Source organism: Camelus ferus, chromosome 22 (genome assembly GCF_009834535.1).
Source record: "Camelus ferus isolate YT-003-E chromosome 22, BCGSAC_Cfer_1.0, whole genome shotgun sequence".
Classification (NCBI taxonomy): domain Eukaryota; kingdom Metazoa; phylum Chordata; class Mammalia; order Artiodactyla; family Camelidae; genus Camelus; species Camelus ferus.
In genome coordinates this window covers 3,095,519-3,109,209 of record NC_045717.1, presented here as the reverse complement: position 1 = coordinate 3,109,209, position 13,691 = coordinate 3,095,519, and the positions used below count along the sequence as shown (strand labels likewise).

Here is a 13,691-nt window from a genome sequence, read left to right as displayed (position 1 = left end):
TTTGGAACAAATTCTGTCCATAATTAACACTGGAGGGAAACAGTGGGTTGTCCTGCAAATAACACGGTCTTTAGAGTTAATCAAATGTTTTCTGGGACTGCCATAACAAAGTACCACAACCGGGTGACTTAAACAATACGAATGTAATTGTCTCAGAGTTCTGGAGGCTAGAAGTCAAGCATCAAGTTGTCGGTAAGGACTGGTTCCTTCCGAGGGCTATGAGAATCTGTCCCATGCCTCTCTTAGTGTCTGGGGTACCTTGGTTTGTGGATGGCATTCTCCTTGTGTCTTCACATCATCTTCTATGCATGTCTGTCTCTGTGTCCAAATTTTCCCTTTTTATAAGGACACAAGTTATATTGGATTAGGGGACCACCCTAATTGACATCTTGATCATCTGCCAGAACACTTTTCAAATAAGGTCACATTTACAGGTACTGGAGAGTATATCTTTTGAGTGACCACAGTTCAACCCAATAGTGTTTATAAAAAGGCCTAGTACTGATATATTTCATCCAACCGGACATACAGAGAAAGCTGTTCTGTAATATGCCTATCCTGACTGTCTAAGCTTAGGGGACATTCTTCATTCCAGTATTCCGTGATACTCTCCAAGTGTCTAGGGGTCAGGAATTCATCTTTGTGTTTCTCGTTGAGCTTTGTGTGTAGATACTTAATTGAATTATGAGCTTTATAAGAAGTTATTTGGGAGTCTTTCCAAGTTGAATTTTTAAGCCGTATGACAACAAGAGTTGTATTCCCCCCCAACCCCCCTTTAGTTTTACCTTGTTGTTACTTTCTCTCTTTTCATGTTTTGGAGGCCTCTCTTTGGTCTAGAATTCTTTCCTGTTTCTAGTTTTTTATGTATTAAGGTCATTTGGATTTAGATGTTGTTCATTAATAATTTGTATCTGTATAGACATTTTTTTCCCAGTGGGTTGTATATATTGTTTTATTTGGTCATCACGGTAAATGATTTAAATAATTAGCAGAAAATGAATGTTTCAGGTTTATGAACATCTTCACCCATGATACTACTAGTTTAATGAAACTATACTTTTGTGTTTCTCAGTGACTTTATTGTTTTTAATCATCATAGTTTTAGCATAGTTTCTAAATAGTTGGTATATTGTATGTGTGGCTGTATACTACATTTTCAGTATCCCATAACTTCATTTGCATTTTGCATATTTCATTGAGTTTTCAGCATAATTTAAGATGTCTCTTGTTGGATGTTAACTTTTTGTTGTCATAAGTAACAGCTTTAGATATCTTTCTACAATTCTTTTACTTGTTTAGATTATTTCCTTTGGGTTAAAATGTTAGGAGTGGAATTAATAGTTTGATGGTTTGATGGTTTTACTGTGGTAGAGCAGTGTTTCTTTCCTGATTTTATGGCTTAGGAAACTGAGGCTGAATTAACTGATTTGTTTAAGATGACACAATTTGTGAAGGAGGCAGCTCATTACTGCTTTGTCTGGTTGTGTGATTCTGGCTTCTGGCTTTACCTGATACCACTCGTGTTCTTTCTCATCTGTCTGTTACTGAAGACATGTGTTTTTATGGCTTTACTTCCTAATAATATAATCACTTTGCAGTAGTAATATGAGGGAAAGATGGAACTAGTATCATGTCATAGATTGATTATGGCTGAATTTGTCATAAAGCATATAATAATCATGGGGTTTTATTGTTACTGGATAGTAGTTGAGAATTTGGGATCCTGATTTGGACTGCTCAGATTTGAATCCTGTCTCTGCCACTTACTAAATAACTATATGACTACAGGCATATACTAAATTAGGAGTAATAATATAGTATCTACCTTAAGAGTATTAAAGAGAGAACAGTGCCTGGCATATAGCAAACATTAAGTGAATGGTAGTACTACATATAAAGTCATTTAGGACTCAGATAAACAAGCAAATTCTGTATTTAACAATAATTGCCAGATTAACCCAATGATTCATTACAAGTCAAATTATATCAGAAATTTATGGGAACCTATTCAAATTGTGGTTTTCAGTACAGAGGCATGTGGAAGATTTGTTTTTCCATCCCATCTTGGTATCTTGTTTCTAAAGTTTCAAAGCCAACCTGCTTTGAAGTCATGTTTTTTTCTGATAACTTACAAAATGATAAGAGGCAAAAATGGCCCCTTGGGACTTTGTTTTTTAAAAGATGTACTTTCTGTCTCATTTCCTAGTAACTATATACATGAAGAACTAATCACACTGTTTTCAATAAAGGCATTCCATGAAATTTAACTTATTTCTCTCTGAATGCACAATCTTGGATGAATGATAACTTATAAATCATTGAATTGAGCTCAATACTTTGATATCCTTGAGCCTCAGATACTGTTCATCATTTTTATTTGAATGGTTTCAGTCATTTCATTCAGCATATTCTTTATTGAACACTTAATCTATGTCAGGTGGGTACTGTTCTAGGCATTAAGGAGGGACAGTTGAATCTGAAACTCACCAAGTCTTTTTCAAGACATGGCATTTATAGAAAATCATAATACTTGTATGTCCCCTTGGAGTAAATGGAGTAGATTGTCCTTTGTCCAAGTACCCTGAGTGCTTCTTTTAGCTACCCAGAAATATTTTAGCACATGTGAACTCCTTTGAGTGATTTATCAGGTGGGAAGCTGGGTCCCACTGAACAAAAAGCTGTCTTCCTCTCAGGGCAGGAGATGTGTACTGTTTATAGGGTGTTATGGACATGGGTTTAAAAGCTGAGATGGAAGCATCTGGATTGCAGACTAATTAGGTATATTTTTGGAGAAAAGATGCAGCCAGAGTCTCTACTTTGGATAGGTCCAAGGAGCTCGACTCGTATTGTGCTTGCATGAATGAATGCTCTTGGAATTGTGTAGTAGACTGTTCTGGATGCAGCCTCTCTTGGATGTCCTGGGAAAAATCCAGGTCAGTTGTATTGACATTGCAGGAATCTATCTTGTAGCTTTCAGGAATATTTTGTTAGGGTCATTATTGTTAACTACTTAATAGGAATGTGTGTGTTTGAGAAGGACGTAGAGCATCACCTGCAGAAGGGACCACATTGTCTGCTCCCCCGCCCCAGCCATGTTGTGATTCAAGGACTAGGGCAAAGGTATCTTTTCTTTGGGATGATACTGTTTATCTGTTATTTCAGTTTTTAGCTCTTTAAAAATGGAATAGTTCACTTATTTTACCAGAATGCAGGTAGATTACTTGGGTAAAATAAATATAAATCGAGAGCTAGTACTGACTGTATCAAGGGCTATGTTATGAACAGTTAGTGCAAAGTAATTTTATTGTACATATGTTACAATTGTTATTAAGCCTGGAGTGTTTTCATCCAGTATTTTTTAGGTAATGCTTTCTCAGAAGGCTAATGGGAAGATGATGTATTGTTTCAAAAGGTTTTGATTCTTACTGATGTTCCCTGTTTTGTCTGTCTAAAGTGTCAACCCAAGAAAAAGGCTACACCACTGAAGTATGAAGTTGGAGACCTCATCTGGGCAAAATTCAAGAGACGCCCATGGTGGCCCTGCAGAATTTGTTCTGATCCATTGATTAACACACACTCAAAAATGAAAGGTAATACTTGCAGTTGATTATGCATAAGATACAGTATGGAATGACAAACTTGCAGTTGCCTTCAGTAATAATTCATTTTTACCTTTGAGCATTTCATAAATGAATTGTTATTACTTGGGTTTTTTGAATCTTTTTGTTCTATTTTATTTTATTGTATGATTTTAAAATTCTCACTCTATCTGTAGAAGCCAGGAAAATGTTAGGCTTATTAGCTAAAGTTTATTTTGTCTAGAATTACTTTTCAGTATATTTGTTTTTCTACTTCAGTCTTCAGGTTTGTATCTTTTTTGTTAGTTTGAAAGCTGAAATGGTTATAAAGAATGCTTAGAAGTTATTTTGAATTTTTAAATCTTGATTTATTCTCTTTAGCTACTATAGTTTCTTATTTGATTGTTCTATTTGAATTTCATGTATCATAACTTTAAAATGCTATAATATAGAGGCCAGAACTTCATTTTGAGCTCCCTTTTTTCTATTAAGATAGTTTGTGATTTACCCCATTCTTTACCTTTCCTTTCAAAGAGTAACCAATTGTTACTAATACTTTTTTCTAGACTTTCTTTATATAAGTCCAAATGTATATATTCATCTCCCTACCCTCTTTGATTTTAACATAAAAGTAGCATATTGTATGTATATTCTGCAGTTTGTTGGAGATTTTTCCATGTGAGCTTATTGAAAACTTTCCCCGTTTTCTTTTTTAAGTGCATGGTTTTCCACTTCTTGAATATGGTATCCTTCTTATAACAGTTTCGCTGTTGACGGATGTGTGGGCTGTTTCTAACCTTGTGTCGTAAAGACTGCCTGTCTGCGTACGTGCATGTGTTTGTGTGCGCACACAAACTGTGTGTCATGTGTGCATGTCTGTCTGTAGGACGATTTACCCAAAGTGGGACGCTGGATTTGATTTTGTATTTTGAATATTAATATTGAGGTGCCCAAAGACCTTTATAGCTCACCATTTTAAAGAAAATGATATCAAATTTTGTGACCTATTTGCACATTTAAATTCTACTGGTAGAAAATTCTTTTAGTCTTCCCCTTGTACCCTTCCTGTGCCCACGAGACTGCTGGCCTCTTACTCACTGTGGTGTTCCTTGTGCACACTAGTTAGGTCTGTGCCATTTATTCAACAAATAATAGGTACATTCTGCAGGTGCTGTGCTAGATATTGGGATCTAGTAGTTGGCAAAACATCAGTTTTGCTTGCGCTTGTGTATCCTCAGAGTCTAGTTAAAGAGACAAGGCACCAGCAAATAATCAAGTAGATAATTACTTAACTGAGAAGTGTGTTCAAGGAAAAATATTGGTGTGTAGTCAGTAATACGGGGGACACCTAATCTGGACTTCTGTTGTGAGGTAGTCAAGGTCAGTTTTGCTGGTAAAATTATCTTTAATCTGAAACCTGAGAAGACGAGTAGGAATTAACCAGGATAAAAAGAAGGTGGTTCGAAGCACAGAATGGAGTTTATGCTCTGCCCCGAGAGGGCTGCAGCCTGTAAAGTAATGGAAGTGGCTCATTATGAAGCTGGAGAAGTAGATGTGTGTCAAATCATGCAGCATTTTGTAGACTTCATTCAAAATTTAAACTAAGAACAGTAGGATACTGTTAAAGGGCTGTGTGTAGAGGGAGATGTGATCTGATCTGTGTTTTCAAGTTCACTCTGACTGCAGTGAGGAAAATGACTTGGAGAGGGACACAAGTAAATCAGAGGAGAGAGTTAAAAGGGCCATTGCAGTGGTTATGGTGAGATGATAGTGGTGATAGGGAGTGAAGAACTACTTAGGGGATAAAGTCTATACGTTTTGGTAATGGGTGGATAATGGGGGGGAATGAAGTCCTAAGGTTTCTGTATGTTAGGATGGCTCCCAAATCTTTAGCTTCACCAGAGCATAAACAGTGTTGCCATTTACAGAGAGCACTGGGACATCTATAACTTGGAGGTGACATCTGCTTGCTGATACTAATTGAAGCCATGGATAGGGCATGGATGACATGGCCTCGGTTCAAAATACACAGTGGGAATAAAGGTAGCTCTGAGGAAGCCAACATTTGAGGTCTGTTGAGGACACTGAACCTGCAAAAGAGATGTGAAAAAATCAGATAGAAGAATCAGGAAGAGGAAAACCAGGAGAATACGGTGGACTAGAGTGCTTTGGTGACTAGAATGTTTTAAGAAGGAAGTGTGGTTAGTTTGGTTGAGCGGTGCCTAGGCACCGATCAGATAAAAGGCCATTAGGTGTAAGGGGCTAGAGATCATTGGTAATCTTTTTGGTGGTACAATTGTGGCTGAAGTTCAGTTAGGCTGGTTTGAGGAAACAGAGACAAGGGCAGAGAAGTGGGGATACTACGCCAGGGAGAGAGCTAGAGAGATACATGAGGTCCGGAAGATTTTTTAAAATGGGAATGATCATGCAGTTAGTGTTGATGAGAAGAGTTCTGGGGATAGAGATTGAAGGCAGGAGTAATAAGGGATCCAAGATGGGAACATGACAGGATTTCTGAGAAGGGAAGAGGTTGAAGGAATTCATATCACAATGAGGAACTGGCCGTGGCGAGAGTAATAGCAGTACCCTTCAAGTGTTAACATTAGGAGCGGATGAGGGTGCTGTGATTGGAGGCTTGGTATGGTAACCTTAAGGACTCCTATCTGTCCTGCCGTCCTTACCTCCAGCACCCCCGTCTTCCCTAGTGTGCTCTAATTTTGGTTAGGAGTTGAGTGTGTGCACATTATTATGTTAACACCGTACAGCTTAGCCATGTAGAGTCCTATGCTCACTCTGCCCTCACAGCCTTTTTCCTTTGTGTGTGTGTTTGTAATGACCTTTGTGTGTATGTGTGTTTCAGTGAAGAGGGGTGGTTCTTAGTTTTTGTTCTCTCCCCATGAACTGATACACCAGTAATTTGTCATTTTTCATCATCTTGAGGAAATCCCACCTGGAGTCTTTACTAGACTCCTTCAGTCTGCACAGATTACCTTCTGTGCCTGGTTAACAGCTGTCAGGTTGGGGATTGCCTTTAGCTCTCTCTTGTGTTGAATTTCATGTCTTCCTTGTTTTGAGTTTACTCACTCATTTTGAATGTATAGCAAGTCCTTCAATAGTTTCCTGGAGAAGGGGATGTGGGAGATACATTTTCTGAGGCCTTGCATTATCTGGACATATTTTTATTCTTTTCCTACACCTGTTTGGTAGTTGGCTCTATAAACACTAGGCTAGAAATCATTTTTGCTCGAAATTCTGAAGGCATTGCTCCATTGTCTTCTAGCTTCCAGAGTTGCTGTAAAATCTGAGATTGTTTTGATCTGATCTTTTGTATGCGACTTTTGTCCCTCTCCCTGAAAGCTTGTAGACTCTTCTGTTCCTGTAGTTCACAGGCTGTTCCTTGCTGTGAGTCAGTTTTTACTCTTTGTAATGGGTATATAGTGGGCCCATTTGATCTATAATTTAGTTTCTTTAGTTCTGGAACATTTTCTTGAATTTTTTCATTGATTTATTTCCTTTGCTTATACTCTATAATTCTCATTTAGAAATTGACTTTCCTGTGTTGGACTTAATAATTTTTCCATCTTTTTTTGTTTAATTTTTGTTATTTTTGCCCTATTTTATGGGAGTTCCCTCAACCTTTTCTTCAAGAGCCCCCTTTTCAGTGTTACATTTCTGCTCTAATGCTTTTAATTTTCAAGAATTTGTTTTTGTTCCTGCATCTTATTTCATTAGTGCAATATCCTTTCTATTTCTGACGATATTAATGATAGCTTTTGTGAAGTTTTCTCTTTTGTATATAGTCTGTTTTCAAATTCCTTTTCATCTTCACTGTTTGTACCTTTTTTTTTTTTTTTTATGTTTGAGGCTTTACTCAAATCTGTGTTCAAGAGTTAAAACTAAAGAGCATGTGGGCACTTCTGAATGTGCAGAGCTTGCGTACTTTTAATTTCCTTGTAGGATGACCTCCCTCCTTCTCCCAGTCCCTTCTGAGTACCTTCTCCATTTTTTTCTTGGCTTGCTGAGACTCACTCAGAGATGAGTCAGTCTTTGGTCTCCTACTTAGAGAATAAGAATCTGGCTTCTTGTGTTCTGGGAGCTCAATGAGGGAAGATGACTGCATGGTTTTAGCATTCAGTTCACTCCCTCCCTCTATTTTGGTATAGTTATCCCCCTGGACTGTGTCTGGTGGTACTCAGTCTGGAGGCCTGTTTTACTCCGTCTAGTGGAAAAACCTCTAGTCTTCTATTGACTGGAGGGGAAAGGCAGTGATCTGGTGGCTTGGAGTGGAGGAGAAAATTTAGGTATCCAAGGCTGATTGACAGCTTTCAATCAGTCATCTGTATTTTATCCTCCCAAACTCCGGAAGTACCAGGTGTTGCCATTTCCTGGGCCTTTTGAGGATGAGTGGTGTTGATACAGTTGGTTCATGGCTTTGCTCACTGATGATTTAGGATTTAGCTTTCTTGGGTCTGTTATTAAGTAAGTTAACATAATACTTATCCATGTGCTTTCCAGCTTCCAAATCTGTGTAATATACCTGCACAGCTGGTAATTATTCAGCTGTTCTCTCTTGCTCTCCCTGTCCTTAATGGGTCTATCTTTGAAAGTCTCTTTACTATAGCTTTAGTGGAGATTAGGAGGGCAGGGTGAATTTGGAAGTGTTTATTCAGTTCTTCATCTTGACCTGGAAATACTCTTAACTTCATGTTGAAGAGTTTTTCAGCCAGTCTTGTTTCTACACCTTTCCATACTTCTTCTAGGGTACCCTTTACAAGTAGGTTTACCCTTAGCAAAGCAATCTGGGAGTGCATCAGACTGCTGCTTAGCTTTTCTCAAGACTGGCCTCTCATTTGGTTTAACTCTGACCTTCAACTTTTCTAGATTTTTATTGTTGTTTCTTTTCGTTTGTATTTGTTTCTTTTAAAAACTGCTTTTCCTGTTATTTTAGTGGGGTTTCAGAAGGGAGCAGAACTGAAGTTGAGTATTCAGTCTTCATTCTTTACCTTTAAAGATTTTCACTTTAACATTATTTAATAATAGTTTTTAAAAGGATTCTTCTTAATTTGATTTACTAAAGCATAGAATTACTGTGGCTCTTTATAGTACCGGAGGGAACTAACATTTGAATCAATCTGTTGTCCTAAAATTCCTTCCATGACTCTCTCTTCCAGTGACAGCTGTCCCCTTCCCTTCATAACCGTGCTTGGAAGAATCGTCAGCTTTCTTCACTTTCAGATGTGCCACTCATTTCTGAACATACTCAAATTCCTCATTCTCTCCTTTTATTCCACTAAGCTTGCTCTAAGCATGTACTCTTGGTACTATTTTTTTCTAATTCTTTTCGTTCTTCTTTGCTGGATCCTCTTCTACCTTGCCATTAAATGTTGGTAATTCTTTTTTTTTTTTTTTTTTTTTTTATATCTTTCTCCCTTTTCCATCCTTACTAACGCTGAGTTTTAGCTGTCGCCAGTAAACTGAATTCATACCTATAGTGCTGTTGTTCCCCCGGGCTTCAGCTCTGCGTGCCTAACTGTGTACGTGACGCTTTCACCAGGAGGTCTTTTAGTCAGTTAAACTCACCTTGTTTAAAACTGAACTAATTATTTTCCTCCTCAAACCAGTACCATCTCTTTCATTTCCTGCCAAAGTGAGTAGATCACTGCCTCTTAGTTACTTAAACCGAAAACGTAGGAGTCACTTTTTCTTCTTGTGTCCTATACCAACCATTAAGTCGTTTTTTCTTTTTCAAACAGCTTTATTGAGATACAATTCATGTAACATACAACTCACCCCTTTAAAGTATACAATTCAGTGATTTTTGATATATTCACAGAGTTGCGTAACCAGTTAATTTTAGACGATTTCACCACCTCAAAAAGAAATCCTATGTCCCTTAGCTTCTCTCCCCTGGTCATTTTACCCCTTGTACGTACCCCTTTGCCCTGAGCAACCAGTAGTCTACTTTCTGTCTCTATAGTTTGCCTGTTCTGAGTACTTAATATACATGGAATCGTATATCCCTTGTGACTGCTTCTTTCACTTAACATAATGTTTTGAGGGTCTGCCCATGTATCAGTACTGCATTCCTTTTTATAGTGGATAATATTCCATTGTATGAATAGATTGCATTTTATTTATAAGTTTATCAGTCAGTGGACATATGGACTGTTTCTACCATTTGGCTATTATGAATAGTGCTGCTGTGAATATTCACGTGTTAAGTTTTTATGTAGACATATTTTCCTGTCTTTTGGGTTTATACCCAGGAGTGGAATTGCTGACTCAAATGGTAACTCTGTTTAACTTTTTGAGGTACTGCCTGCCTTTTTTTTTTTTTAATTTAAATTTTATTGTATAAATTTCAGGGGCACAGCACCGCAAGTCTAGTTACCATCTATCACCATATAGTTGAAACCCTTCACCCATTTTCTCTACCCCCCAGCCCTCTTCCCCTCTAGTAACCACTTATCTGATCTCTGTATCTATTAGTTTTTGCTTTATTTTACTTGTTCATTTGTTTTTTGTTTTTGTTTTTTTTAGATTCTACACACGAGTGAAATCATATGGTATTTATCTTTCTGTGTCTGATTTACTTTACTTGGCATCATACCCTCAAGGTCCATCCACATAGTCCCGGATGCTAGGGTTTCATTGTTCTGTGGCTGAGTAGTAGTCCACCACATCTTCTTTACCCATTCACCCACTGATGGACACTTAAGTTGTTTCCGTATCTTATCTATTGGAAATAATGCCTCAGTGAACGTAGGGTTGCATATATCTTTTTGAGTTAGTGCTCTCGTGTTCTTTGGATAAATACTCAGGAGTGGAATAGCTGGGTCTCCCAGACTGTTTTGAAAAGCTGCTGTGCCGTTTTACATCCCCACTAGCAGTGGGTGAGGGTGCTGCTTTGTCCACATCCTCACCACCAGTTGTTACTTGATTTTTAAAAAATTTTTGGTTAAAGTATACATAACATAAAATTATCATTTTATCCATTTTTAAGTGTATAGTTTAGTGACATTAAGTACATACACATTTTTGTGCAGTTATTACCTCTACCCATTTCCAGAAGTTTTTCATATTCCGAAAACTGAAACTCTACCTATTTAACAGTAACCTCAGTTTCTGGTAAACACTATTCTGCTATCTCTATGAATTTGACTATTCTAGGTACTTTATATAAGTGGAATCATAGAGTCTTTGTCCATTTGTGTCTGGCTTATTTCACTTAGCATAATGTCTTTAAAGTTCATTCATGTTGTATTACGTGTATCATTCATTCTTAAGGCCCCATAATATTCCACTGATACGTACACCACATTTGATTCATCTGTTCATCCTCAGTGGACATTTGGGTTGTTTCCATCTTTTGGCTGTTGTGAATAATGCTGCTGTGGTTGGTGTTCAGGTGTCTTTTCTATCTTTTATTTTTTATATATATACATATATATATATATATGTATATATATGTATATATGTATATGTGTGTGTGTATATATAGTCTTTTTGATTTGTCTTAAAAAAATCTTTCAAATTTTGTTCTTTTAATTCCATTGCTACCGCCTTAGTTTAGGTTCTAGTCATCTTGCATATACACTATTTGGTAATCTCTGGTCTCCTCTCTGTTTCCTCTTAAATATGTCATTCAGAGGTCAAGGAGATTATCTTTCTAAGATGCAGAACTGATCCTGTTGTTCCAGAGTTTAAATGAGGTTCAGTGCCAACTGGATAATGGTCAAGTTCTTAACATGGCCTCTGAGGTCTTTCTGGTCTGGCCACTGCTACCTGCTTAGTGTTTTGAATTTCTAGTTCCCAGTTCTTTCATTTGTTTTATTCATTCATTTAAGGGTCCTAGGCCCTCATATTGGAATTCTCTCAACAATCTGTTAACATTTAAAATTTTGCTCAGGTATCCTATTTGTCTTCCAATTAATGATTTTCACTTTTTAAAAAGCGTATTTTTGTGTTATTGCAATTATCATGCTGTTTTACCATAATCTGTTTATACTGTATATTTCTTACCCATCAGGCAGTGAGTTCTTTTCTGTCCTCTGTGTAGTCCTGGTACATCATGAATGTTCAGTCTGTGTTAGTTGAATTAAGAGAATGATTTACTTTTCAAATTTATTTTAAGAATCTCTATATAGGTGCAAATGTATCTTGACAATTTTAATCCCCCCTTTTTAGGTGATATCTATTGAACTGTTTAGTAGGTAGAGAGTAAGGAGTTCAGTTTTTTCACAGAACTTTTTTTAAAAATGTGCAACAACACAAAAAATTTAACCAGGTTGTAATTTTATTATTAAGCTATATTTTTATAGAAAAAGCCATTTAATCTAAAGTTTTATGATAGCTCATAGGTACTTTTCGTTCTTTGGTTGTATAGTTTTGAAATTAGCATTTATAAATAAGTTGCCATAGAAATTTACTTGAAATTTTAGCTACTCTTAAAATAACTGCAGCGTCAGGAGTTCTGAAAGTATTCACAGCCTCTATACTTGTCCTAAAGTTCAGTTTATAAATTTCTCCTTTCTTTTTGTTCTTTCCTTTTCCTTTTTCCTTTTTCTTTCTTTTTTTTTTTTTTCATTTTGAAGGAAATAAGCTTTTCCTAATTTTTCAGAGATGTTTGGATTCTTGTTTGTTTTGAAACAGGATATGGTTATTGTAAGGGAATTCAGTGAGTAAAAATGAATCTTTACATGAGATGATTTCCTTTTCTGAAAAGAGGCAAATCATACTCTGTGTGGCCCCGACTACATTTCTTTTCTGTTTGTTTTTTTTTTAATTGAAGTATAGTTGGTTTGCAACATGTGTTAATCCGACTACATTTCTTTTGTGACATTTTTTACTGGTATGAAAAATGCTAAAGTGGTAAGTGTATGGAAGATACATATACTTAGTAAAGTTGATTTTAATATTTTCCAGATGAGATTTGTATTATTTTTGGTAATTATTTGCACAGAACCTTGGACAACCAAGAAACTGTAAAATACTGGATTTCTTTTTGTTTCTGCTGTTGAGATTTCTTTTTTCTTTTCTTAGCTTCTGTATTTTGAAATATGAAGTTCCACTTTCTCTGCAAAACCAGTGTTTCACTCTGAATTTGCCCTCTCTGAAGTCATTGGACTTACTACTCTGTCTGTAAAGTGGGGATTATGCTACTTACTTCTTAGAGTTGGTTCTTGCGAAGAATACACAGCAAGCACCTAGCGTAGTAGCTTGCCCAGATTCTCAGTGCCATAATGTGAGTGCATCATACTTGGCAAAGTGTTGAGACATTTCTTCCTTTTCATATTTTAGCAGAGTGTTTTTAAGGGTTTGTTTGGTGGTTAGTTCTTATTGATTACTACATTTGTGGTGCTGTAGCTTATGATATACCCTTTGTAACGTCTGATAATTAGAGTATAAAACTTTATAGACAGATGGTAAAAGGAGCTTAGTTGGCTGTTATATTAATTTGTTCTATGATTAGCTAATCAACCTCTAAGTGGTTTGGAATATATAGCGTATTACCAGACCAAACCGTTGAATTCTTTCATTAAACTCTTAACCATTTTCTTGCCACATGAATTGAAATTGAAACTTCACCTTCTGGCTGGCCTACATCAATCACATTTTCTTGTTCTGTAGATTTTATAGGTTGTTGATTTTTATTTTATTTGTTTTTTGAGGTTAAAAGAGACTTCTGTGGCAACAGTGATATGGCTGTTCTCTTGATGATGAGTAGTCATCTTTTTAAAGTAATGACACCGTGGTTTTTATTTTTCTCTAGTTTCTAACCGGAGGCCCTATCGACAGTACTACGTGGAGGCCTTTGGAGACCCTTCTGAGAGAGCCTGGGTGGCAGGAAAAGCAATCGTCATGTTCGAAGGCAGACATCAATTTGAAGAGCTACCTGTCCTTAGAAGAAGAGGGAAGCAGAAAGAAAAAGGATATAGGCATAAGGTATTAGTATTATTATTTTTTTTTTTTAAAGAAAGCCTCTCAAATTATCTCCTTGGGGAAGGGTAGGGAAGAGGGAATGGAGGGTGTACAGGATCAATCAAAGGAAGAAGTATTACATTTTTGAAATGTAAGTTATTTTCTTTAGTAGTTGGATGTTGGTGAGAAAAT

At 36.6% G+C, this 13,691-nt stretch overlaps 1 protein-coding gene across 9 annotated transcripts in view; it reads left to right on the top strand.

Annotated features, from left to right (window-relative positions):
* The window catches only part of NSD1 (nuclear receptor binding SET domain protein 1), a 121,867-nt gene that overhangs the window by 43,728 nt on the left and 64,448 nt on the right, over positions 1 to 13,691 (top strand). For all 9 annotated transcript variants that reach the window (XM_032464998.1, XM_032465002.1, XM_032464999.1 and 6 more), the window contains 2 exons: positions 3,455 to 3,590; positions 13,351 to 13,523. In XM_032464998.1, coding sequence (XP_032320889.1) covers positions 3,455 to 3,590; positions 13,351 to 13,523 — 309 coding nt within the window. The remainder of the gene's footprint in view (positions 1 to 3,454; positions 3,591 to 13,350; positions 13,524 to 13,691) is intronic.